Source organism: Cygnus olor, chromosome 6 (genome assembly GCF_009769625.2).
Source record: "Cygnus olor isolate bCygOlo1 chromosome 6, bCygOlo1.pri.v2, whole genome shotgun sequence".
NCBI classification, from domain to species: domain Eukaryota; kingdom Metazoa; phylum Chordata; class Aves; order Anseriformes; family Anatidae; genus Cygnus; species Cygnus olor.
Window position 1 is genome coordinate 14424574 of NC_049174.1, and position 26146 is coordinate 14450719.

Here is a 26146-nt window from a genome sequence, read left to right on the forward strand (position 1 = left end):
TGAACACAGTACTCGAGGTGCGGCCTCACCAGAGCCGAGTACAGGGGGACAATCACTTCCCTAGCCCTGCTGGCCACGCTGCTTCTTATACAAGCCAGGATGCTGTTGGCCGCCTTGGCCACCTGAGCACACTGCTGGCTCATATTCAGCTGCCTATCAACCAGTGCTCCCAGGTCCTTCTCTGCCAGGCAGCTTTCCAACCACTCATCTCCCAGCCTGTAGCTCTGCTTGGGGTTGTTATGCCCCAGATGCAGGACCCGGCACCTGGCCTTGTTGAACTTCATACAGCTGGCCTCAGCCCATCGCTCCAGCCTATCCAGATCCTCCTGCAGAGCCTTCCTGCCCTCGAGCAGATCGACACACGCACCTAACTTGGTGTTGTCTGCAAACTTACTTAGGGTGCACTCAATCCCCTCATCCAGATCATCGATAAAGATGTTGAAGAGGACTGGCCCCAGTACTGAGCCCTGGGGGACGCCACTAGTGACCGGCCTTCAACTGGATTTGACTCCATTCACCACAACTCTTTGGGCCTGGCTATCCAGCCAGTTTTTAACCCAACGAAGCATATGCCAGTCCAAGCCACGAGCAGCCAGTTTTTGAGGAGAATGTTGTGGGAAACGGTGTCAAAAGCCTTACTGAAGTCAAGGTAGATCACATCCACAGCCTTTCTCTCATCCACTAAGCGTGTCACTTTGTCATAGAAGGAGGTGCTGTGTGATGACACTCAAGATAATCTGCTCCATGCGCTTCCCTGGCACTGAGGTCAAACTAACAGGCCTATAGTTCCCCAGGTCTACCCTCCGACCCTTCTTGTAGGTGGGCGTCACATTTGCTAGCTGCCAGTCGACTGGGACCTCCCCTGATAGCCAGGACTGCCGATAAATGATGGAAAGCGGCTTAGCCAGCTCCTCTGCCAGTTCTCTCAGTACCCTCGGGTAGATCCCATCCGGCCCCATTGACTTGCGTACATCCAGATGCTGTAGCAGGTCGCCAACCATTTCCTCGTGGATAGTGAGGGCCATGTCCTGCTCCCCATCCCCTTCCACCAGCTCAGGGTACTGGGTATCCAGAGAACAACTGGTTTTGCCACTAAAGACTGAGGCAAAGAAGGCATTAAGCACCTCAGCTTTTTCCTCATCCCTTGTAACTAAGTTTCCCCCCGCATCCAGTAAAGAATGGAGATTCTCCTTAGTCCTCCTTTTGGTGTTGATGCATTTGTAAAAACATTTTTTATCTTTAACAGCAGTAGCCAGATTGAGCTCCAGATGAGCTTTGGCCCTTCTAATTTTGTCCCTGCATAGCCTCGCAACAGCCTTATAGTCCTCGTGAGTGGCCTGCTCTCTTTTCCAAAGATTATAAACCCTCTTTTTTCTCCTAAGCTTGAGCCACAACTCTCTGTTCAGCCAGGCTGGTCTTCTTCCACGCCGGCTCGTCTTTGGGCACGTGGGAAGAGACCGCTCTTGAGCCATTAAGATTTCCTTCTTGAAGAGTGCCCAGCCTTCCTGGACTCCTCTGCCCTTCAGAACCACCTTCCAAGGGACTCTGCCAACCAGTGTCCTGAACAGCTCAAAGTCAGCCCTCCGGAAGTCTAAGACAGCTGTTTTACTGGTCCCCTTCCTTGCTTCGCTAAGAAGAGAGAATTCTACCATTTCATGGTGACTCTGCCCAAGACAGCTCCCGACCGCCACATCTCCCACCAGTCCGTCACTGTTTGTGAACAGAAGGTCTAGCGGGGCACCTCCCCTGGTAGGCTCTCTAACCAGCTGTGTCAGGAAGCTATCTTCCATGCTCTCCAGAAACCTCCTAGACTGCTTTCTCTGGGCTGTGTTGTGCTTCCAGGATATGTCTGGGATAGACACAACAATTAGATACAACTCTGGCTCTTAAATGAGGTTGACTCTTTTCAGATTTGTCTGAACTGAATGATGATCAGATGTGTAATAAGAAGATGGATCGGTGTCTGATATGAATGTGCTTGTCAACTTTTTGCAGAAATCTGCAAAGAAAACTGAAGAAATGAATCAATGAGTAAATATATATAGCACATTACTAACAAAGTGATGGCCTGCTGCACTTGCAAGATGGGCTGTATAGCTTGCATCCTTCAGAAGCTAACTAGACAGCTTAGTTTATCACAGTTTCTAAAAATGTCTTTACTTCTTAAAATCTACCCATTAGTTACTCTCTGCAGGAAATAATTCTAATACGCTAAATTTAGTGTTAACTTAGAGGTTGTTGTTGTTGAAACTGTCTTTCATTATGAGACCTCAGAACTCCAAGAATTAAAACAACCAACTGAACTTTTCAAAAAAGGAATCAAAAGGATAACTGGGGAAAAAATCTTGAGCTTTGGCCATGCAGAGGATTACTTGTATGGCTCCAAGTAATTATATTCTGAAAATCTGAAAAGTACATTCATGTCCTGGTGGTCCATCTGTTCTAGCAAACATCCTTTTTGTAGTTCTCTCTCTGCTTTTTGCCACTAACAGCCTTAGTGGTGATAGTTTCACCAGTGTGGAAAGTAAAACTACATGTACTTAGAAGGAACTTGGCTTTCAGGTAAGATGCGAGAGTGGAATAGGGAGAAACCTATGTTAAATTGATTAAAATAGTGTTTTTTCCCTTGTTTAATGCTGAGATACTTACAAGCAGAGGCAAAAAGTTATATTTGAACACACTTATTCATGCTTCTAGAGTCCCTGATGAGGATAAAAAGTATTTCAGCATTGGAAAACTTTGTGGTTTAAGCAGCTACTTTTTTTTTAGGGGAAGTTTTGTGTGGAGTTCTCTGAAGACACAATGAAATGCAATATTCAACACCTGGTTCATAAACTTGTAGTATTTAGGCCTGAAGATAATGAATGCTACATTTCTGCCTTCAAACAAAGTCAATTTTTAAAATAATTTATGTCCAGTTACTGGATGAAGTGATTTTTCTCTCTGGGTTTATGCATATTTGTAGTTATGTGCACGTAGTTGTTTAGCTGAGCTGTAATTCTTGAGAACTCAGGCTTTCTTGTTGCTTTACTACTTCAGCTCATTCTAACTTTTGGGTATCTGCAGTACTGGAGGATGTTTTGCACAGTAGTAAGGAGCCACTGTCGAGAGACATATGGCAAAGAACTGTTGCTTTCCTGCTTCTAGACATGTCTCTCCAGCTCAAATTCACATAGGTATTTTGAGAAGTAATGTTGTGATGGTATTTTACTGGCCAACACCTGTTCTCATGAAATACCATTTCTCTTAATTTCCAAAGTAACTTTCTTCTGGTTATCTGTTTTCATGTTTTGCTGCAAGTCTGGCAAACAGTGTTAGCATAGAATAAAAGCTCCTTAGCAGAGAAATGTCCCACTGTACTGCAATGCAAGATGGCAGCAGCTAAAATGAGCAATGATAGGAAGAGGGTTAAATAATCTCCCTTAAGCTTCTCTTTCAGAGAAATATTCTCCAGGGAATAGTATTTTCTTTAAAGAGAGATTCCTTGGGCTAAACCCTAATAAAGAGGCTATGAATGTACATTGTATTTTTTTTTTTACCCTCAGAGCTCCATTCACTAAGAAAGTGATGTATCTTTATCGGAATCCACAATGTCTGACAAAGTCTGTCCAGAAACTCTTTAAAATAATTCCTTGAACTTGTCCTTGTTTTTTTAGTTTATATTTTTGAGCTGTGGATTGAGCCAACTAGTTTGTTCTGGAAGTTCTGTGGTAACCTTCTGGAAGTTCTGGGGTAATGTGTTGCAATGAGACAATTCTAGAGGATGTGTGAAGTTACAGTTTCTGTGTAGAAAGGAATACTATTCAGAGTGAAGATGCATGTAGCAGAAATCATTTTTAAAGAGAGGGAAAAAAAAGAGGATGGGTCTGCCTTCAAGTTAAGCAAAGCTGTATTTATCTGCCATCAATGTTAGTGTCACCTCAGGCTGAGTAAATGAGCTGTTCTTTAAATACAGTCTTTCTTAAGAAACATTGAAGTCAAAACGATATGATTGTGTGTTAGGAAGCCTATTTTTGAGAGTTCTGAATTACTGTAATCAACGTGCAAGGTCTTTTAATCATGGCAGGTCCTACATCACAAATCTCTGTGTGAGGTGTGAAAAATTTGTCACTAGGCAGCAGTGCTGTGCTTCTGAAACATTTGATGTAGACACATGTGGTAATTAATTTGCAGGCAAAAAAATCTTTGTTCAGTTTGCATCATATACTGAGTCTATGCTAGTGGCTAAGTACCAGTTGGAGTTTGGGCTGGAGCCTAGGTTTTACTTCAGATGCTGTGTAGAGTCTCTTCTGAGCTGTAACTTTTAAGGTGTGCTAGTGACCCTTAAATTACTCATCACAGAATGTGGCACTCATATCAAGTAAAATCCCCTTGCAGGGACTTCATGCACCAAACTATTTGATATTGCCTTGTATGAAATTGTAGACATGGTCTCCTCAACTTTTTCAGGAAGCTATTGCGTGTTGTGGCTCTGAAGAAGACACAGTGATGCTATGCAGCATTTGGCTTTTAATTATTGCAAAAAGAATATGGTAGTCTGCCTGTTTGTTGTACCTTGTTCTATATAGGGTAAAACTAATCAACACAAATAACAGCTGGGACAGATGCAGCCACAAGGGGTGAAATTTGCAGTATAGTGATGGTACATGAGACATATTCAATGTTCTTGTTTAGTGCCATAGTATTACTATAATTTCCTTAGCAGACTTGTGACTAGGCAGTTCTGCAGACTGCTGTGGGATGACGGTTTTGTTGTTCCTCTGTAGCAGATGCTGCAGATTGCTCTAACTCTGTCATTAATTGATTTTTACTATTTGAGAATCATCCTTACGGGTTGCTGCTAGTTTTGTTCCTCCTTTTTGAACAGACTAAATATTTTCTGCTAATTTTTATTCTGAGAGGAATCTGGGGATTTGCTCCCAACTTCTTGGATTACATAATTGGAACTGCAAGACAAGAGAAACATAGGTATTTTTTACTTTATTTTTTTTTACAAAAACAAAGCTTAATTGTAAGCCAGGTTTAGATTACTACTATTATAGTAACATCTTTTTTTCGTTAACTGCAGCAGACAGTATAGAAAATATGAAACCAGTTTCTTTCCTCCATGGTCATTTAGTGGATTCATTTGTGCAGCAGAAGTAGAATGTTCAGTTTTAGAACACTAGACAGGATTTTTTAAGTATTATAAGTGGATGTTTTCTGTTATAGTTGTAAATGTCTTTAAAAATAAGTTCTCTTGCAGAAAAGAAACCAGTAGCAGGTAAGCAACTTCTTAATTCTATTGTGTGACGTCATGTACAGGGGAAGGTTAAACTTATGTCCTCTATTAGCACAACTGCTGTTACACTAATCTGTTAGGCTTGCAGTATTTGGGAATGTTCACATTTTTATGGGAGGGAAATAAACTGAGGATGCAAGGTGTTTTTTTCCTTAAACTCTGCTTATCTTCTATAGTCAATACACTATAAAATTACTGACTTCTTTTGACTTATGTTCTTTCTCTTTCTTTCTGCACAAGCACTCCTATTTGGACAGGGAAACCTCCCTCCTTCTCCGAAACATTGCAGGAAAGCCTTCTCACTTGCTGACCAAGGTGATGCTTCTTCTTTCCACCTGCATGTGACTATTTCTATGTAGAAAAAATGCTTTTGCTGTATGCTATACTCCTGCCACCCCTGCCCTTTCCAGGAACTTTTGCATTTACTTTTACATGATTTTCATGATTGTCAAACGTGCTTTTAAAGACTGTATTTTGTTTGTTTCTGCAGATTTATCAGTGTTCAAGTTCTTGACAAGTACTTAATAGCTATGTCAGCAGGTAAAAATGCATTAACTAAAAAGGAAAAGTAGTGACCTAGAGGTTTTGTTACTCTTCCCACTCAATACTTTAAGAAAATAGAGCCACAACTGTGGAAAATATGTAGGAGCATTCAGTGCTGTTGAAAGGCAGTAGTATCCTTAAAATAAGTTTACTTGCTAGATGACGAGAAACTGTAGCAAGTAATGGGACTTTTTTTCATTTTGAGTACTGTCTTGATATAATGTGGGCACAATATCGTAGTAAGAGAGAGAGCCAGGTATGGACAAAGCCTGATTACAGATAAATTTTCCTTACAGGTCAATAATGGACTAAGAGGCCATGAATTGCCATTCACTTTCTCTGGTTCAGTTTAAAAATTGTAATTTCCATACATATTTCCCTTTCTAGAGTAGGAGAGATGGAGCAAGCAATAAATTTCCCAGACACACACAGAAAAAAAAAGTGCTGGGATAAAGACGTATACATGCAGCTTCAGACTGGTGAGAAAGCTGTTTAATATCTGAGGTGTCAGATAAGTCTGATGCTACTTACATACTGCAAACCACTCCTTGGTTATTTTTCTGAAAGAGACACCATGGATGAAAAACCTCAGGCAAGACTGAATTTGCCAAGGTACATTTTGTCACTTCAAAACAATAATGTTTAAGTAGTCTGTATTTTTCTTAAATACATTAACATTTTTCTCAAAATGCTCAGCATGCATCTTGACAGCAAACTTTTCGGCTCTCTTCTAGAGGAATATAAACAACAGACAAAAACAAGTAACTTTTTTGTTTTGTAACTGTTTCTCCTTGTTGTGGTTTAACCCAGCGGGCAGCTAAACACCACACAGCCGTTCGCTCACCTTCCCCTCTCCCTCTCTGGGATGGGGGAGAGAAACAGGAAAGTGAAGCCTGTGAGTTGAGATAAAGACAGTTTATTAAGACAGGAAAATAATAACAATAATGATAATAATAATGATAATAGTACTACTAATAATAATGTGTACAAACCAAGTGATGCACAATGCAATTGCTCGCCACCTGCTGACCGATGCCCAGCCTATCCCCGAGCAGCCGGCCCCCCCACCCCAGCTAGCCACCCCTATATATTGTTCAGCATGACGTCAGATGGTATGGAATACCCCTTTGGCCAGTTTGGGTCAGCTGTCCTGGGTCTGTCCCCTCCCAGCTCCTGCTGCACCCCTAGCCTGCCCGCTGGCAGGACAGAGCGAGAAGCTGAAAAGTCCTTGGCTTGGTGTAAGCACTGCTCTGCAACAATTAAAACATCAGCATGTTATCAGCGCTCTTCTCATCCTAATCCAAAACATAGCATCCTACCAGCTACTAGGAGGAAAATTAACTCTGTCCTAACTGAAACTAGAACACTCCTGAACTTCAAGTCTGTCACTTTCCCCTCACACCTGTCAGCACCCCCTACCCCAAGTAACAAAGCAAACAGCCACCAAACCAGCAAATCTTGCTTGGTTGCCAATGGATTAACAGATTAACAATGGCTGTGGCACAAACAAACTATAATACTCTTTCATCTCCATGTATCATCATATCCTCCTTTCCCAGTTATACTGGATGAGTGGTGGTTACCACATGGTTACACCCATGTCACCAACAAAGATGTTAAATAATACTTGTTCCAATACAGAACCCTAAGGGACACTACTTATCTGGTCTCCACATGGACGTTGAACCATGGACTGCAAATCTTTGAATGTGAGCATCCAGCCAATTCTTTATCCATCGAGGGGTCCATCTGTCAAGTCCGTGTCCCTGAGTTTCACAGGGAAGGATGTTGTACAGGACAGTATCAAGTGCTTTGCACAAGTCCAGGCAGATGACAATCAGTTGTTGCTCTCTAATCCACCAATGCTGTAGCCCCATCATAGAAGGCCATCAGATTTGTCAGGCGTGATTTGCCCCTGGTGAAGCTGTGCTGGCTGTCATTTATCACCTGTTTTCCATGTGCCTTAGCGTAATTTCCAGGAGTATCTACTCCACAATTTTACCAGGTATGCTGGTAAGACTGACTGGCCGGTAGTTCCCCAGGTCTTCTTTTTTTCCCTTGATAAAAATGGGGGTTATATTTCCCCTCTTCTAGTCAATGGGAACTTCATTGGACTGCCACAACTTCTCAAACATGATGGATAGTAGCTTACGAATTTCATCTGACGGTTCCCTTGGGACCCTCAGATGCATCTCAGTTAAGTCCATGTTGCTGCTGACTTAGATCCCTTCAACTTATAACGTTAAATAAGCCCCAGTATGAGAGAAGCAGTTCCAAGAAATTGGGCTTTTCCTTGTATTTGTAGTTAGGTGTTAGATGAGTTAAAACTGTATAATCATACTGCAGCTCTATTGCTGGTGTCTCTCACTTGTCAAATAGTGTATTTCTTACTATTTTATTGTTTCTTGTATGCTTCCTCTTCTTTGATCTACCCCTTATATTCAGTGTAGAGAGAATTTGGGGGAACGATAAATACCTGTTTTGTCCTCTGATGTAACTACTTTTAAAAAATTCTAGTCATGGACTAGGTTTCTGTTGCATTAGAGCTACGCACAGACACAGATCCTGTTGCAGCAGAGGGCAGATCACAGCACAAAAAATGACCTATTCAGTGTGGTAGTCTCTTCATTTTTAAATGTAGTTCTGTGCTTTATTGTTCACAGCGTTCATCCACCTGCCCATTTTCTTTTGGAAAAAGAAGTGAATATACATCAATGAAGTAACTTACTGGATATTGAAAATAAAGCAGCATGTTAAAGCTTCAAGTTTGTTTGGAGTTAAGCCATCAGATGAATACTGAAAACTAAGCTTTTTGATTTCATGTTTCTAATCTCTTATGGCTGTGAGATACAGAGCACATGCAAATAATTTTGAGAGAGTAGTCAGGGCTCAAATTTATCTTAATTTAGGACATGCAAGTAGGAAATAGAAATGTGATGTGGAATTTCAAAGTTACCAGTTCTTCTATCATTCTGATGCATGTGAAGGTTAGACTACATTCAGGAAGCCAGATGGTGATTTAGTGATGTAATGCTTCAGCTATGAATGTCAGCATCTGGAGAAAACATAAGGTTTCACATTATGCCTTTATTTCACAAATATTTAGTACTTCATTCTTTTGCTGACCCAAAAGGCAAATACGCTTCTTCCAAATGTTGTTTCCCCTGTTTTTTTGTATATTTTGGTTACTACACAATGAAATCTCTCCAAACCTTAGAATAAATCAGCTGTGAAGTTGGCTTCATGCATCTTGGGCCAGTCTGATTCAGATGTGCTCATTCTTGAATGAACCATCTGTGTGACTGAAATCCTTTGTGACATGTGTTTTTTTGCCTTCTTTTTCTTCCTTCATCACTACTGGTTTTGTTGCATGTTGTTGGGGCAATTTATCAGGGAGACAGTAGAACATAAGTCCCTGTTGCAAAAGATTGTACTCTGCCATGCCTTGAAGCATGCCTTACGAAGTCTAGTTGGAGGCCAGTAACCAGTGGTGTACCCCAAGGGTCAGTAGTGGTCCAATACTGACGAACATCTCTGTTAGTGACGTTGGCAGTAAAGGACCTGGAGGTCCTGGTGGACACAGTGTTGAATGTGAGCCAGCAATGTGCCCTTGCCACAAAGAAAGCTAACAGTATCCTGGGCTGCATTAGGAGTAGTGCCAGCAAGTCAAGGAAGGTGATTCTTCCCCCTTTAATCAGCACTGGTGAGGCCACATCTGGAGTATGGTGTCCATTTCGGGGTTCCCCAGTACACGAGAGTTATGGAGATACTGAATAGAGTCTGGCAGAAGACAACAAAGATGAAGTCACTGGAGCTCCTCTCCTATGAGGAAAAGCTGGGAGAGCTGGGACTAACTAGCTTAGAGAGGTGAAGGCTCAGGAGTGATCACAGCAGCACGTACAAATATTTGAAGGGAGTGTGTAAATAGGGGATGGAGCCTGGCTTTTTTCAGCGGTGCCCAGTGACAGGACAACAGTCAGAGGGTGCACACTGAAACACAGGAGCTTCTCTGAACATCAGGGAACACTTCTTTACTGGGAGGGTTACTGAGCACTGGAACAGGTTGCGCATAGAAGTTGCAGCACCCCTCTCCTTGGAAATACTTAACAGCCCTCTGGACATGGTCCTCGAGAACATGCTGTAGGTGACCCTGCTTGAGCAGCATATTGGTCAAGGTGACCTCAACCATTCTGTGAGAATGGAAAAGCAGATTTCCCAGGGATAGGGACAGCCATGTTTTTTGACATGGGCAAAATTAACTGCTTCATGCCATATGATGTCCTGCTCAGCAATAAAAGCCAAGGGAAAAGCAGGAGGAAGAGGGAGGAGGATAACATTTTGAGTTGAGGTTTATCTTCACCATGCGTAATAGTTACTTGGCAAGCCCTGCTTTCCTGGAAATAGCTAAACATCTGCTTGTGGATGGGAAGTAATGAATGAACTCCTTACTTTGCTTTGCTTGCACCAAAAGTTTTTGCTTTTACTTATTAAACTCTTTATCACAGACCATGAGTTTTTATGCTTTTATCCTTCTCCATCCCACTTGGGGGGAAGTGACCAAACACCTGTATGGGACTTAATTGCTTACCTGCATTAACCCCCACAACACTTAAGTACTTGTTAATTTTGATCAAGCACAACAGAGGCTCTGGAGAGATTTGTAGATGCCATTCTTCACTGAAGTTCATGAACTACTGCCCTCTATGTCTTTGCTTTCCTTCTTTGCCTTAACAGTGCAGACAGGGGAGAGATCCTTTCTGCAGGAGCTCTTGACAAGGGCCAGTGTGGCTCTGAGATACACTTAAAATGTGACTGCTGCTTTCCACTTTCCTGTCAGAAACCATCTTCCCTATTGGAGTTAGGCTTCTACTAGCAAAAGTGGTGCACTGATATTGGGGGGGGGAGAAACCAAGATGGCATTCGTGGGAGCTATTACGTGAGATTGAGAAAACAGGGTTGGCTGCTTTTTGAATGACTGATGGATGCATGAGTAGCCCTCTTCTGTTTCACTTCCTCTACACTTTCAATTAAAGTGAAAATTACAGCTTCCTGTTTGTGTCTCCTTGTTTGCTTGTATGTTGTATCATCATAATTTAAGCATTCTATGTGAAAACGTTGTCTCAGACAAACTCCAAAACCATACTACTGTTTCACATACATTTCTGAATTTATTAATGTAAAAAAAGAAGTCAAGACTGCTGAAGGTACAGAAAATGCTATATTGAGTTGGGAAGGGAGAAGGGGGCAGGAAGGGAGAAGGGGGCATCAGGGCATAATCCAACCTTAGAGAGTGTGGCATTCTCACGGCAGAAGTAGATGCTGTACCCTTTCATGCTTAGTGAGCCTTAAAAGAGAGGAGTGTATTGTTTTCCTTCTTGCTTTCCTCGGGTATAGGTTGTTCCTGGTTATTTTGAGGTAGAAATGCAATAAAACAAGTGTTTGAGAATGGTCAAAAAATAATTCTGCTTCAGTTCATAAATGGACTGTGCAACTCTTGCTACACATTGTTTTACATGTCCTAATGAATTTGTCAGGAAATACAGAACTGCTGTTAATACTCACCTAGAGTGGAGGAAAAGAACACCTCTCTGATTACTTATGCACTCATTCAGCGTTTCCCTTCCAGTGCTAATCACAAGTACACTTATTCTAGTATTTCATTTGTAAAAAATAAAGAGAAAACTCTTCAGTAATGCTCGGATTGATACAAACACTGGATACCTGCTTTTAATCCTTCAGAAATCACTGTTGCTCATGTGCATTTAATTATCTTCATTCAAAAAAGACTTTATAGAAAATTTTCCAATAGTAGACATAAAACACATTTCTGCTTGTGTGCGTCTTGTGTTCTCTGTGTCTTCCCCGCTAACTTAAATGGAATGTGGACTTTGCTGCTTACCTCTTGTAATTTACTTGCTGGCTTTCCTAAATACTATGAACTTCTTCAATGATGTTTTTCCACTTTTTTCTATTCTGCCTATGTTCCGCCTGGCAAGCAGAAGAAATCGGTTAATGACCCTTTAAAGTGTACAATGAAACAAAAAATAAAACCCTGACGTAGAAATATGGAGTTGTTTGAGCAAGGTCAGCTCTGTTACAGCACATATGTTGCATATTTAACACTGAAGCACAACCAAAATGTCTTTAACTGCACATTTAACTGGGAACTGGGCAGAACGCTGATTATTATTATACTAAAGACATCCTAACTTTAGATTTTTGGGGTTATTCTTACCAATATTACGCTATAGGGTAAAATTACTGGAAGCTGCGTTCTGGTATAAAAAGAAAAAAAGTCGTAAGTTTTAAGACCATTGTGTTGCAGAGTTATGCTCTTAATTTTCATTCACAGTATGTTAGGATGAACAAGTTCTCATGATAAGTGTGTTGCCAAGCATTATTTAAAACAGGTGCAGTGTTTTCCATAACTCAATGTAATCTCAGCCAGGTCAAAAGCCTATGAAGGCTCAAATGCTCAGAATGTAAGTATAACTGCACTCCCAAAGTTGTCCCTTTAAAGGAGGAATTTATGTTGCAATTTTAGTGATGTGCACTGCTGCTAAAAGAGAATACTCATTTCCCATCAGAGGTGGAGATAAAGCTGTTTTGTGGGTTTATGACCTCTATGTCTCCTTTATGCTTTTATATAGCACGTATGTGACTGTAAAGGCAGCCTTATCAAGGAGGAGGTTCTGCTGAAAAGCAGTCTTCCTGCTGTGCTCATTTTCAGCCAGGTCACCTCCCTACCCAAGGTGTCTGTGTCTGATACAACTGAAAAGGAGTGCTGTGCAAGGGAGGCAGTTGTATCAGCCATACCAGGGATTTACGCTGCTACATACCACTTGTGAAACCATGATCTAGGTGGCAGTCCTGCCATTTATGTGCATGTTGATGACTGCTTGGCAACCTCACTCACATCGCCGGTACTAGAAGGATTTACTAGCGAAGCTTGGGGGTGGCTCTCATGGGGGGGGATGTGGATGGGTGGTATTGCTTGGGCAGTTGCGAGAGGAATAGAATAAATCATTGTGAATATTGAAGAATTCAGTAGTTATTTGGTTATTTAAGTATCAAAATAGATATTTCTTCCTCCTGCTCCACTGAAAAAAAATATTTGTCACATCAGCAAACTGCAACAACGGCCTTAAAACTAATTATATACAAAAAAAAAACACTTAAAATCCTTGACTGCTCTGTGCTTTCAGAAATTCAAATTCTTGCTTCCTTCTGTGTTTTCAGTAAGTAGATCAGACCTCTTGTATCTGGTTAAAAACAATTCTTATTTTTAGCATTGTAAATCTGGTTTTTGTTTAAATTTAAACTGACTTTGTTTAAACGTAATAATAGTATAAGAAATTCTGATACCTAGAACCACATTAAAGTTGAGTGGGAAATGAAAGATGATTGATAAGTGGTAGAATAATAAATCTTTGAAATCTTTTTTGGTGTAGATTTTTTTTTTAAATGTTTTAGGGAATGATAAAGGATTATGAACTTTGAGATAAACTAAGATATTTTAGTTGTGTTGGCACAAGTGTATGAGAGGTCCCCATCTGATTCCTTGTTGCTTGCTCTCTGTTGCTGCTGCATGTACCTGTGTGCTGTGGCTATAAAGTGCTCCTGCTGGGATTTGCTATAGGTAGCTGCATTGCATGGGTGCACAGTGAAATGGGCTGGAAAATTGTGCTGCTGGACTTCAGTGAAGAGCAAAAACAAACGTGCTGTCAACCTTTGTACAGCAATAAAGGTTTATGGTTGAGTTAATGAGCAACTTTTTAAAACTGCAAAGTTTCTCCAAATATGTATTAAAATTTAAGAAGGCTTGTTGATTTCATAATGCATGGGTTTGTAGTGTCACTGTTAGAAACTTGCAAGTATTTAAATCCTTGGGTTTTCTGGTACTAATTTTTTTCTGTGGATGAAAACAGTTAAGAAAGAGGAAGAATATTGTAGAATTCTGGGCATGCTTTATATTTAAATGATTGTAGGTATCATGGTGCTTTTTTTCTTTTAGTTTTTAATAGAATACTAATCTGATTTAACCTATCAAAGTTCTGTGACGCCATTTTTATGATGAATAAAAAATTTTAGTTTCCTAGACTAATAAAAAGAAAAATGCTACTTGGTAATAGAATTCCTAGATAATGTTTCAAGCCAAAATTTTCTACATGTGCCAATTTACTGTTTCCTTTTTTTTGACAAGGGTTATATGTCTCCCAAGACAGTCTACTGTCTTGTCTAGCTGATATTCTTTTCATGTTTTTTCCCAGTGCATGGTATGGCCATACCATGTCATACCTCATACCTCCTGTCATACCTCACCTGTCATACCATACTGTATGATACCTGTCATACCTCACAGGTGTGAGGGAGCAAAAGCTGTTAAGTAAGAATACAATAGGAAAAACCTTTAAGCAGTTGATGGGAATATTAGTAATTCACTGAGAAGTAAAAAGATTCAACTCTGCAGTTTTGAGGATAGCTGAATCTTGATATTTACAAGGAAAGAAATCATCTAAATGTAATAAAGAAACCACAAGTTACATTAATACAAGAAAGCAATGCAGAAAAAAATCTATATGGCGTGCTGTTCTTTAGATAGGTTGTACTACTTAAGAAAAATCTTAATTTTTCATTTCTAAGAAGATTTAATAATTTGAAGCAGATTTTTTCCCTATTAATGTATTTATTTTATTTGTTTTTATTTGGGGGAGAGGGCAGGGGGGAGTAAATTATTATGGTGCTTTTAGATATTAGCCACAATGAAAATCCACATTTCAGGACTTTTGAAATCTGAAACCCATATATGATCATGTTGAAGAGAGTGGTTACTTGTTTAGCTGCTCATTTCAAGTCCATTTTGAATAGAAATGACAAAAATATCTAGAAATTAAAACCTGATAGTATTGATAATGTCACAATGGGCAGGTTTCTTTAGTACCAGCAGATAGAATAGATATATGTCACGTGGATTTTTAATGCGTTCCTTCTGGTTGTAACAAAACTAGATTAATGACTTTAGAAGAGCACTGAAGAAAAGAATGCCTGTTTGCTTTATGTGTCTTAAAATACATCAAGTGAGGAGAAATACAGAGTTTAGTAAGGATAAAGGGAGTGTTCAGGCTACTTACATAATGCAAACTAAGTCTTCCGAATCAATGGACATAGTGTGAAATCCTGTTTAGAGGATTTGTTTCTTTATGCTGTTAAATAGCACACTGAGAAATATCAGAATGTAGTCTTATGCCGATCAACCATAAATCTGTTCAGTGCACTCAGTTGTAAGCTCTTGTCAAATATGTCTTGACCAAGACTATGACTTTAAATGCGTATGTTAAAATTCTTGGTAATAATGTGCAAGGCTATTTACAATGTGAAAGAATAGAGATAAGCCAATTGTGTTTATAGAAATTATATACCTCCGGTGTGTTATTTTGGGGATAACGGTAGTTGTATTTCTAAGAGTCAGACATATATAGTAACATTTCTTATTTTGAAAATAATAGTCATCATCACTAACAAGTAGTTATGGAATTATCAGTGAGTAAATTTGCATTTCAGTTCATGTTTTAAAGTGTGATAGCCTCAAAATTAAATCTTCTAAAACACAAATGAAGTTTGTATAACTGGAATTTGGTGTATCTTGTCCCCCCAGGAGGAACAGGCTGCTAAACTGAAAGCTGAGAAGATCAGAGTCGCGTTAGAGAAGATTAAAGAGGCACAAGTGAAAAAGGTAAATTATTTACACTTTCTAATGAGATCTTTCTTTTATATTTTGTTCACCTGGAAAACGCAGGCAAAATTCTTCTCATTTGTGTCTATTACACTTAAGAACCCCTAAAGAAAATAGGAACGCTGTAGTGTTCTGATCTGGAGTGATAATGTATTTGTCATCTAGACTCCATCCCAGACAGACGCAGAACACCTAACAAAAAAATCTTAGCATATGGAATGACATTATGTTTTCCTTAAAGAATAGCTTATTTGGCTGCTAGTGCACTGTTAAAAGACTGCCGACTTCCACCCAGAGCTGAAAAAGATCCAGCCTCCTGAGATTGTCTTTGTGTATTAAGCAGTCTCATCTTTAAAATTTGGGTCTGTTCTCTTTACATACCCGCTTCCCGTTTTGAGTAGTAGGATTTTCTAGTGATAAATGGAATGCAGGTATTCCAGATTATGGACAGAGGTTACCAAATGGAGGAAGTCTAGTGATACTACCTGATGTATTATCAAAGAATATAAGGTGTTTCCTCGAGATTTAGCCTTCATGTTTTAATTTAGAAGTTCTTCCATAACTGTTGATGTCTTTTACGTTTAGTGTTTATAACAAAAGCTGAAAAACTGTCCTGGCTGGAAGAAGAGAATTAACAAACCAACCAGTGCATTACAGCTAGTACGCTTTAACTTTTCCAGCTGAGCAAGGTGTAAAAAGGAAGCAAACAGCATAATAATTGGCAAGAAGAATCTATTGTTTTCAGTTTTCTGATTAATTGAAAAAACAGCTGCATGTTTCATTCTGGGCAGCAACCTCTTTAAAGTGGCTATGAAAACCTACTATGTTTTAAAAGCAGATTTGCTCTACTCTAATGCTTCATACTCCCCAGGAAAGGAAGATTTAGTATAGGTATACAGTTTATATGATCAGCATTTTTAGAAAATATAGGGGAAGCAGGCAGAAATTTTGAGGTGCAAATCTGAAAAATTGTGATTCTTTGGAAGTTTGTGCAGAACTCTTCTTCTATGCTTGTGCTACCTACACCTATGAGAAAAATTGTCACATTAATCAGATCAGGGCACTTTGTCAGGATGGAATTTTTTCCTCCTTAACACACAGCTAAAGTACGTTGCTGTTATATTGGGAAAACCTTTATTTACCCACATATACTGAAGGAAAATGGTATTTTGCTAAGTTTACTCGAGAAAAGTATCTAATCATCATGTATGGTTTTTTACATTTGAGGGATAATTTTGATTGATCTTAATATTTTACGTTATTTAACAAAATCTTAGAAAAAGAAACTAGATCTTAAAAAATAGGTTTTTTATTTTAAATGAAGGAAATGTGGGAAGTTAATCCTCTTCTTGTTGTCCTAATTTTCTGCTTAATAGTTAGTGATCAGAGTCCACATGTCTGATGACAGCTCAAAAACAATGATGGTGGATGAGAGGCAGACAGTGCGACAAGTATTAGACAATCTGATGGACAAATCTCATTGTGGTTACAGTTTAGACTGGTCATTGGTGGAAACCATCTCCGAACTGCAAATGGGTAAGTAATCATTATAAATCTGTAATTCTTATCTTTTGACAAAAAAGACTATTACTGGGTGACAAGGTATCCTCTTCTACTTTTCATATGAAGAATACTGTATTAGTGGGCTCAAAATATAAAAGTTTGAATAAAATAAGTATTAAAATTGTCCTGTATCGAAAACGGAAATAATATGCACAAATTCTGTGAAATCCCAAATCACATGTATTTTTAAAAAAGACAATCCAAAACACAGACTGTTTGCCTCATACGCTTTATACAGGAACTTAAAAAACAGATGAAAAATGATTAAAGCAAAGCTCTTACCTTATGTACTATTTTATATTGTATTGGGTTATTTTGCAACCAGTTCATCTTTCCAAACATTTATTTCTGGAAATACGTATGTAGGAGGAAGGAACACCTTTCTTATGATGTTTTCCCTTAGCTAGGCATAGGAGACCTATCTACCTTCACATTGTGTTCGTCATGTTATCTTTGTTAGTTGATTGTTCATTGCTTGCACAGTGCAGTGAAATGCAGTGAAAGTGTTAAGCTAACAAACTGTGAAGAAAGACGTGTGGCCTGTAGCATTCCTGTTCATCTTTGCTTTTTATGTGGTCTGCTTCAAATGTGTGTGGTTAACTAATTTTTGAGGAGTCTGTTTTAGATACGTGCACATGAAGTACAAGGCCACTATGTAATGGTTTAACCAGTAGCTTTGTATGCGCTTTGCCCAAGAACTTAGTGATATTTACTTCCATTTCACAAATGTAGAAATGGATACAGAATGAAATGCTTTTCCCAGTTGTACTCTGCAGGTTTTTAACAAAAATGACTCTGGAAGGTTTCTTTTGGTTTGTACAAAGATTGTTTTCATTTTTATTGTTAGAGCAGAATAGGTATATGAAATAACCAAGAGCTATAATTTTTTAATTCTATGTATTAAGTTCAATAATGGGAACACTGCATTATTTGCTGTTTTGCAAACTAGGGGTACATACATAGTTGGTGAATATTTTGTTTCGTGTTTGAGTTCAGTTATTGTTAATAGCAACTGGTATGTTTGGAAAGCTATCCAGTTTCCCTAATTAGGCTGTGGTGAGATTTAAGCTTGTGTATCGCAGCCTTCAAGATTTTTCTGTTCTGTTCTTCTGTTAGGTAACATTTTTTTACGTTCTTGGAAGACAGCGTTGCTGTGTTGCTGATAGAGCTTGCTGTTGAGTTTGTAATTCGAAAGCACCTTAGAAAGATGTCACTGAGACCTCAGTAATGTCCTGTGTTATGCCTATGTCACCTTAAACCTTCATTCATTCCCTACAGATGACATTCTGTTGCATTCACCCTGTTTAGTATTCTTAATTACTAAGGATGTTGAGGTGCCACCTGTCATCTCAGTCTTTCTTAGTGATAGATCCTAGGTCTGAATGTGATCAGTGCCATATGCCTTCTGTAAAAATGTGGTGTAATTGATTTTGGGGTTGAGAAACATATTCTGCTTTCACGTGCTAATGAAAGGTCAAGCAAGTCCCTAGGGATTCTGAAAGAACTAATTTGCTTAAGTGCCACTGTATGGCTTATATGAAGACGGAACAAAATGCAGAAAGCAAGACTCTGCTTGAGTGTCTTTTAAAGGAGGAGAAAGTTGTTCCAGTGGTTTCTCAAAGATATATTATTCGTTATTTATTTTAGAATAAGGATTTTAAGATATTTCTTGTCTGTTTCAGTAAATTGTTCTTTTTTTTTTTCTTCCTCTCTTCCTTTTTGCCTATATTCCTTATCTTGTACTGGTGATGACCATTTCAACAGAGAGTCACAGCTCAGTGTTCTCAGAAGCCACTGATCATTTATCCACCCAGACAGATTAGTTGTAAGAAATGCTGTGTCAGTTTTCAGAATTCTTGTACCATACCCCCACTAACTATGGGTATTCTGCATTTCAGAAACATTTCATTTTCTCTCTGATCATTGTCTATTACTTTTTTGGTTACTTTATGAGAGTGAGGTAGTGACTAGGTATATAGAATGAAATCTTGTGCTGAAAAAGCCACCTCATAAATTCCTTCGGGGGCTCTGTGGACCAGAGTACATATAAATGTGATAGCTTTTTTATTTTTACTCATAACATTTCAAATATTGTTATTTGAGTCCATTGTGCTCAAGTAGGATGGTAAGCATTGTGACATAGCAAAAAACGTGTTGTTAAGGCTTAATATACAGACCATAAGCCTGAGGAGAGGGAAGTGAGAGTACTGAGTGTGTGTATGTGTAAATTTAAGCCAAGCCTTTCTGAAAATTGACTAAGCTCTTTTAGTTTCTTACTGTGTTTTAATTTTTTTCCCCATTTTGGTAGACCTTGAACTGTATTTTCTTTCTATACATGCCTTGTCTCCAAGATGCAGCTACAGAGTAGCTTCTTATGCAAAATGTAACAGATTAAAACATATTTGCTCTTTTGTTATTGCTGCAGAAAGGATCTTTGAAGATCATGAAAATTTAGTTGAAAATCTTCTGAACTGGACAAGAGACAGTCAAAACAAACTAATGTTTGTGGAACGTATAGAGAAATACGCACTTTTCAAGAATCCCCAGGTAATCCCGAGGCTCGTGGTGAATGTATGCGTTTACGCATACATGCATGCCTGATTTCAGTTTCTTACTACTTTTTGTAGCATTAATTTCAATACTTTTAGTTTGATATTTTTATGTGTATAAAAATGCTATGCAACTTTACATCTCAGTGCCATGTACATTCATGTTGTGATTGGTACAAAATCAGGTCCCTAACAGAAAAACATGAGCTGAAGCAGTCTGTTTTCTAATGTGTTTGTGGGTAATTTTAATGGAGATAAAGGCAGGCAATTTTATGGTATTTGCACCAATACTCCATGCTCTGCACATATGTAAATATGTGATAATACAAAGGTGTTGACAGATACTGCTCAGAATAATGCCTCTCCTCTGTGCATTGTTATTTTGTTGGCAAGAAGGTGAACAGAGAATCAGAGAGGATAGCCACTCCACAGTTGAATGACAAGAGAAGAGAACATGCCCTTTATCCTGCTCCCTGGTTAGGAAACCTAAGGGTCCTCTTTTTTTCTTGCGCACTGATTGTCAACGGGCGGTAATGGAGATTTCCAGATGACAGCTACAGATTTGATATCCAGTAGCAGTTCAGTACCATAAGGGGGTGGAGGAAAGTGTTAAAGGGAACAGAAAAGCAGAAGGTGACTCTCTGAAGATTTGGAATTGAAAAGAACTGCATGTAATATCATTTGCTCTCTTGTAACTCTTAGCTAAAATATTGTCTTTCGGTGTCATGGATTATGTTTATATCAGTATGACATCTATGTGGTAATTTCTTGGATCTGAACTTCCTATTTATCTAGCAAGCTAAATGTCTGTTTTGCATGGCCATCCTTTCAGACCGTGTACTTCTGAGCAAAAATTGAAAACCAAGTCTCTTTCAAGTGGTTTGTGAGAAAGCTGAAAAACTGCAAAAAAAAAAATTCTTTTTAAAAACATGTAGTTGATAAATGGTTACTGTTAGTACATATGGTAGGTACTGTCTATAAGAATAAGGTACCAGCACAAAACCAATATTTTAATGTATGCATTTATCCTTCATTTAAAGTCTTGATCTAGCTAAACTTCATGAATACTGTTTTTTATGCTTTTTCCCAGTAAGAGCTAGAGGCTAGGAAGAGAAAGACTTTTGCAGTCCCAGTCCTTTCCAAGCTGAGAAAGAGTTCAAGGAATGTTACTAAATAAGATACAGTAGCCATGCATAATTAGGTTGTTTTTAAGAAGACAAGGAGTATTTAGTAATTCTTCATGAAAAATATTCAGAGAACTGTAAGCACAACGTGGAAAGAAGTATGTTTCTTCTGTGTGTGCTTCTGTCAACACATAAATAAAAGCAGGATGTAACAAGTTTTAAAATAACTGTTTATTATTTTTTTGTGAGGTTTTCAAGTTCCCAGTATTTTTATTTCTGGATACATTGTACCAGTCAGCTGTTAATTGTGTAGAAAGCAAGGATAATGTTGTTATGAGGCTGTTAGTTAGGCCAGGAGTAGAGACTGATTCATACTACTGGAAAAGGTGGTAGTAATTAAGGTCCATGTAATATTTAGCAGTCTGACAGTCTCAATTGGACTATAAAGTTTTGTTTAAATAACATAATGTTCTTAGATAACAGCTGTTTCTTCTTACTGCTGCAGAAAGGGACATGAGAAATATTATTTGGTTACATTTCACGATGCCTATAGAAATACTGAGTTTTTCTTGTTACAGAACTATCTTCTGGGGAAAAAAGAAACCTCTGAGATGGCAGACAGAAATAAAGAGGTGCTGCTAGAGGTAAGAATTCCAAAATAAAAAGGACGTAATAGTCATATCAGTGTTTGAAGTTAAACTCTAAAAGGTTGTGGTTATTGAAATACATGAATGGAGCTGAATGTAGTTCTGGGGAAATGGAATGGAATGTGTTGCATTCGAGATAAATGGCTAATTTAATGTTACCGTTTCATATAAAATTGGTTAATAAAAATGTGTCCTTATTGTGTTTGGTAACCAAAGTGAGGTTACCTCCAACTGTGGCTAAACACAGTCAAAACTTGTATTTATCTGAGGTGGTAGAAATATTTTTTTTAAAACTAGTTCTCTCCAAATTGTTATTCTCTACAAAATTCTATAGCACTGTTTCACTGAAGAGTCTATGTTAGTATTTTAAATTTTGTTAGTAAGCAAAGCAGTTAAAAATAGTTTCATTTACATTTCAAAATAAACCACGAAAAATTAAATTTAAAAAATGAGTGACAGAAAAGGAAGTTATTTAATATTGAACACATTAAATAGTTTACAGAACTGAGGACAACAGAAAAAGTAAGTGTGGAGCAAATAAAGCAAGCAGTACAAATAGTATCTATAAGCTAAAACCAGAATGGTTTTGTGACGTTTTTGTAGAGACGTACCCATGCTTCCACTTTATTTCCAGAATAATGATTAAGATTTCAATTGTTACACAAAAGTAAATATTTCGAATATTTAATTTTTGATCATACTTAATAATACAATTACTCTTAGGAGTAGCATATTGCAGACTTTTAGTCTATTATTACTACAATTTTTAATAAGTGGTTATGTGAAAGTATTCAAAAAGCTGTATCAAAAAGTTGTGTGGAGCCACAACATGCAGAAGGTTGTAATGCTGTCTAATTCTTCCTGTCTTTTAGGATTCCTCATAAATCTCTGTTCTGCGTATTAGTCTGGAGTGTATTTAATGCATTTTTCTTTCTGCTGTTAGCTTTTTATAAATAGAACTTTAACAGGAAATGTAGTATTGGCATTAGTAGCAACAAGTACTCAAGTAATGGATGCGTATGTAGTTAGGTTTTGTGTATACGTAGACTTATGAGGCTTTATCTATAAGGTGACCTCATGGCTTTAAGGCCAGTAAAGCTGTTGGGAGGATATTTCTGATAAGCAGTGGTTAGAAAATCTTTACAGTAGCTATTAATATTTCTGTTGAGAAAATGCTAAGATCCTGTACGGTGTTTGTCTGATTTACATTATACTTTCTGCATGTAATCTCTGGGTCATGTTATTGCATGGAGAAAGTACTTGTTGTATATGCATTCCTTAGATAAAGAATTTCAGAATTTCAATCATTGAAAAAAACCGTGCATGCAGTATGTTCTCTTTCTGTCTCTTCCCAAACCACTGTGTGTTCATCTGCAGGAGTGTTTCTGTGGAAGTTCTGTAACTGTGCCAGAAATTGAGGGAGTTTTGTGGCTGAAAGAGGATGGTAAGAAGTCTTGGAAGAAACGTTACTTTCTTCTTCGAGCTTCTGGAATCTATTATGTCCCTAAAGGGAAGGCAAAGGTATGTTATTCTAAAGCAATTTCTCCGAGTTGTTTATTGCTGGTAAATCATTTGTGCACAAGCGTCAGCCTCAGAGTTTGGCTTAGCTATGCCCTGACCAGAGCCACATCCCTTAATTAACATTGCAGCTTTATCATGGAAGAAAATTATAAATTTACTTTAAATTACTGTGGTGGCACTTGATGTAAATTGTCTAACCCCAAATTGCATGACAACAGGGGTCTGCTCTTTGAGTGAGTTCAGGCTTAGGTGGTCAGAAACACCGAAGAAAAAGTATTGGTGGAGTTAAGAGACTGTCTTTTCTCAAGTAGAATTCAGATGAAGGACCAAGTTGCACTGCAAGTTCTGGTCATAAAATATCAAGACCCAACTTCACAATCAATATGCATAACTTTATTGGGTTTAATTATTTCATATAAATGGGATTCTTTTTTGGACCAATTTGTGGTACATTTTTTGAAATTGGTAAATATCGTTCTGTTTCTTCAGTGTCATTTACTACTGTTCTGTATGTTTCGATAATGAAAAGGAAATAGAAAGCTGCTACAAATGCATTATAGCTTCAAGGCTGAACTCCTGCAAGTTCAAATCATCCACGAATCTGTGGGTCTTGACAGCATGAACTGGTCTGCAGCACAGGGAGTTTGCTTCCCCCACAGCTGTCAATGAAGAGGAAATTGTCCCTGTGCTCTCCCAGAGCATCAGCTCCCTTTTAGACTTTAATACATCTCAAGTGTTCTCTCTATAGCCTTTTACTTCATTAAAGCAATCTATATGCAAGATACCCTGTTGAAATTCTGTGCCCTACAATCACTGCCAAACATCATAAGAAGTATACTTATGGTCAGATTGGAATTTGGAGACCTTGCTTATTACTAAGATGAAATATAACAAGCAGCTGTTAAAGTTTCTGATCAAATCAGTCCTATTTACTCACTCCTGATACCAACTCTGAATAATCATTAGCAGCCTGCTGTAAAATGTGGTGAGAAGGCAAAATACAAATAAAACACGCAGACACATAAAAATGGACTGAATTTGAAAAAGAATAACCTTGTTAAAAGAATAAATGTCTGATGCAAGAGTTTACACATGGCTGTATCCCCTTTTTGTATTGTTAGTATTTAAATCAGATTGAAACTAGTATTAGACTGTAACTAGACTTTATATTAGTATTGAATCTTAACACTAGACTGATTTTTTCAGTGTGCGTGCTTTTCTTAAAAGGATATTTTGTAAATGAGTATTTTTGTATTTAATAGGTCTCGCGGGATCTTGTATGCTTTCTACAGCTAGATCATGTCAACGTTTACTATGGACAAGACTATCGGAACAAATACAAAGCACCCACAGACTATTGTTTAGTGCTGAAGGTAACTTGTTAATTGTTTTAAAACTCCTAACACTAGAAATAGCAATTCAAGAGCTTCAGACATTTCCACACTAGTCTTAGTTCCTTGTAATAAGTACAGAGAACAACAGAAGAATGGTGTTACTGGGTTCATCTAGCATTCTTGGTTTCTCTGACAGTGGCCTTTCTTTATAAGCTGCTTAGGGAAAAATTAGAAGTACACAACAGTCCTGCAGAGATACTTCACAGAATACTTTTTCAGCCGTTACAAATTTAGGGAGTCATGGAGTGGATCTCAGTTGTTCTGTTTTGGAACCCCAAGAAACCTTTAGCATAAACCTTATATGTTCTTTTACTTGTTCTGATCCATCAGTTGCTTTCCATTTTATTTTTCCTAGTTCTTGTATTGGTAAGTGAACAGTTGCTTGTTCTCCATGCACTTCGTGACTTTGTAAACATTTTCATATTGCCCTGAATTGCCTTATTTCCAGACTGAGTCCTGGTCTATTTAATTGTTTTTTGTTGGTGGTGGTTTTTTTGTTTGTTTGTTTGTTTTTTACTATAAAATATAACACTAAAATCTTTCTTTGGAAACTGTATGCCTTACAACAGTTCAGATTCAGTGGAAGTGCTCCTTGAAGCACTAATGTCAGGGAGTTCCTGTCTTCTCAGAGCATGGGTCCAGAGTTGTGCAGAAATCAATACTGTGAGTGTCAAGGCTACCTATATTGCCCAATCTGAGGGAAAGGGGATGCTATAAAGGAAGAAACTTCAGAGTATAAAGGACAAATAGAACAAGTAGAAAAAATGTTACAAAAGTAATGACCTGATCTTAAACGGTGGGATTTGAGTGCTTTCAGTTATTTTAAATTGCATCAGCTCATCTCCCGGTCTGTCATGACTCTCGCACGTTTTTCAAAATGGTGTTAGTTCTTGCAAGATAGCTAGCTACAAAGCTTTTTAAAAACAGATTTTCACAGTATGTTCATAGCAAATAAAGTGTTTTCATGGATTTGAAAATGGTGCAAGTAATGAGATAGTTACAGTTGTGCTTAAAATTTTCCTTTGAACTTTTATCTTCCCTAATTCCCATCTCTTGCGGTGTTATGCATGTCAGTACATTAGAATGTTTTATGTGCCTGGAACGTGTGGCTGCCTATGTATGGTGTGAAAGAAGGATTTCATTTTTCAACAGACAGGGCAATATGTGTTTGGGCCCACTGAGAGGTAGAATCATAGAATCATTTAGGTTGGAAAAGATCTCTAAGATCAGCAAGTCTAACCGTTAACCTAGCACTGCCAAGTCTGTCACTAAGCCATGTTCCTAAGCATCAAATCTACACATCTTTTAAATACATCTAGGGATGGTGACACAACCAATTCCCTGGGCAGCCTATTCAAATGCTTTACCACTCTTTCAGTGAAGAAATTTTTCCTAATATCCAACCTAAACCTCCTGTGGCAACTTGAGGTTTCCCATGAACCTCCTTTTCGCTAGGTTAAATAACCCCAGGTGGATCGAATATCTAATATGGGACATGAGATTAAGGGAAAAAGCATAAAACTGAAATTGGAAGTATATTCTCTGGTCTTGTAAGTCCTTGGCACAGTTAACTGAAGACAATTAAAGGAAAAAATACCTGTGTTTGTAGGTATTAGGTTACTTGAACTAAATTGTTTTCTTATGCTTGCATGTCACTTTCTATCCATGTCATTTTGACAGGTTAAAATGGATATTTTTTTTCAAACTTGTTGATCATCCAGAGTAAATCAAACTAAGTCTTATCTTAGTAGATTTAAAAAAATATATATATTGCCATTCTGAGTGTAAGGG

General features: G+C 38.2%; 1 protein-coding gene across 1 annotated transcript in view; it reads left to right on the forward strand.

The window, feature by feature from the left end:
• Positions 1-26146, forward strand: part of RAPH1 (Ras association (RalGDS/AF-6) and pleckstrin homology domains 1) — a 95559-nt gene that overhangs the window by 50556 nt on the left and 18857 nt on the right. Inside the window, 6 exon segments of the mRNA XM_040560882.1 lie at positions 15480-15557; positions 16934-17093; positions 19546-19667; positions 21372-21437; positions 22818-22961; positions 24224-24334. Coding sequence (XP_040416816.1) covers positions 15480-15557; positions 16934-17093; positions 19546-19667; positions 21372-21437; positions 22818-22961; positions 24224-24334 — 681 coding nt within the window.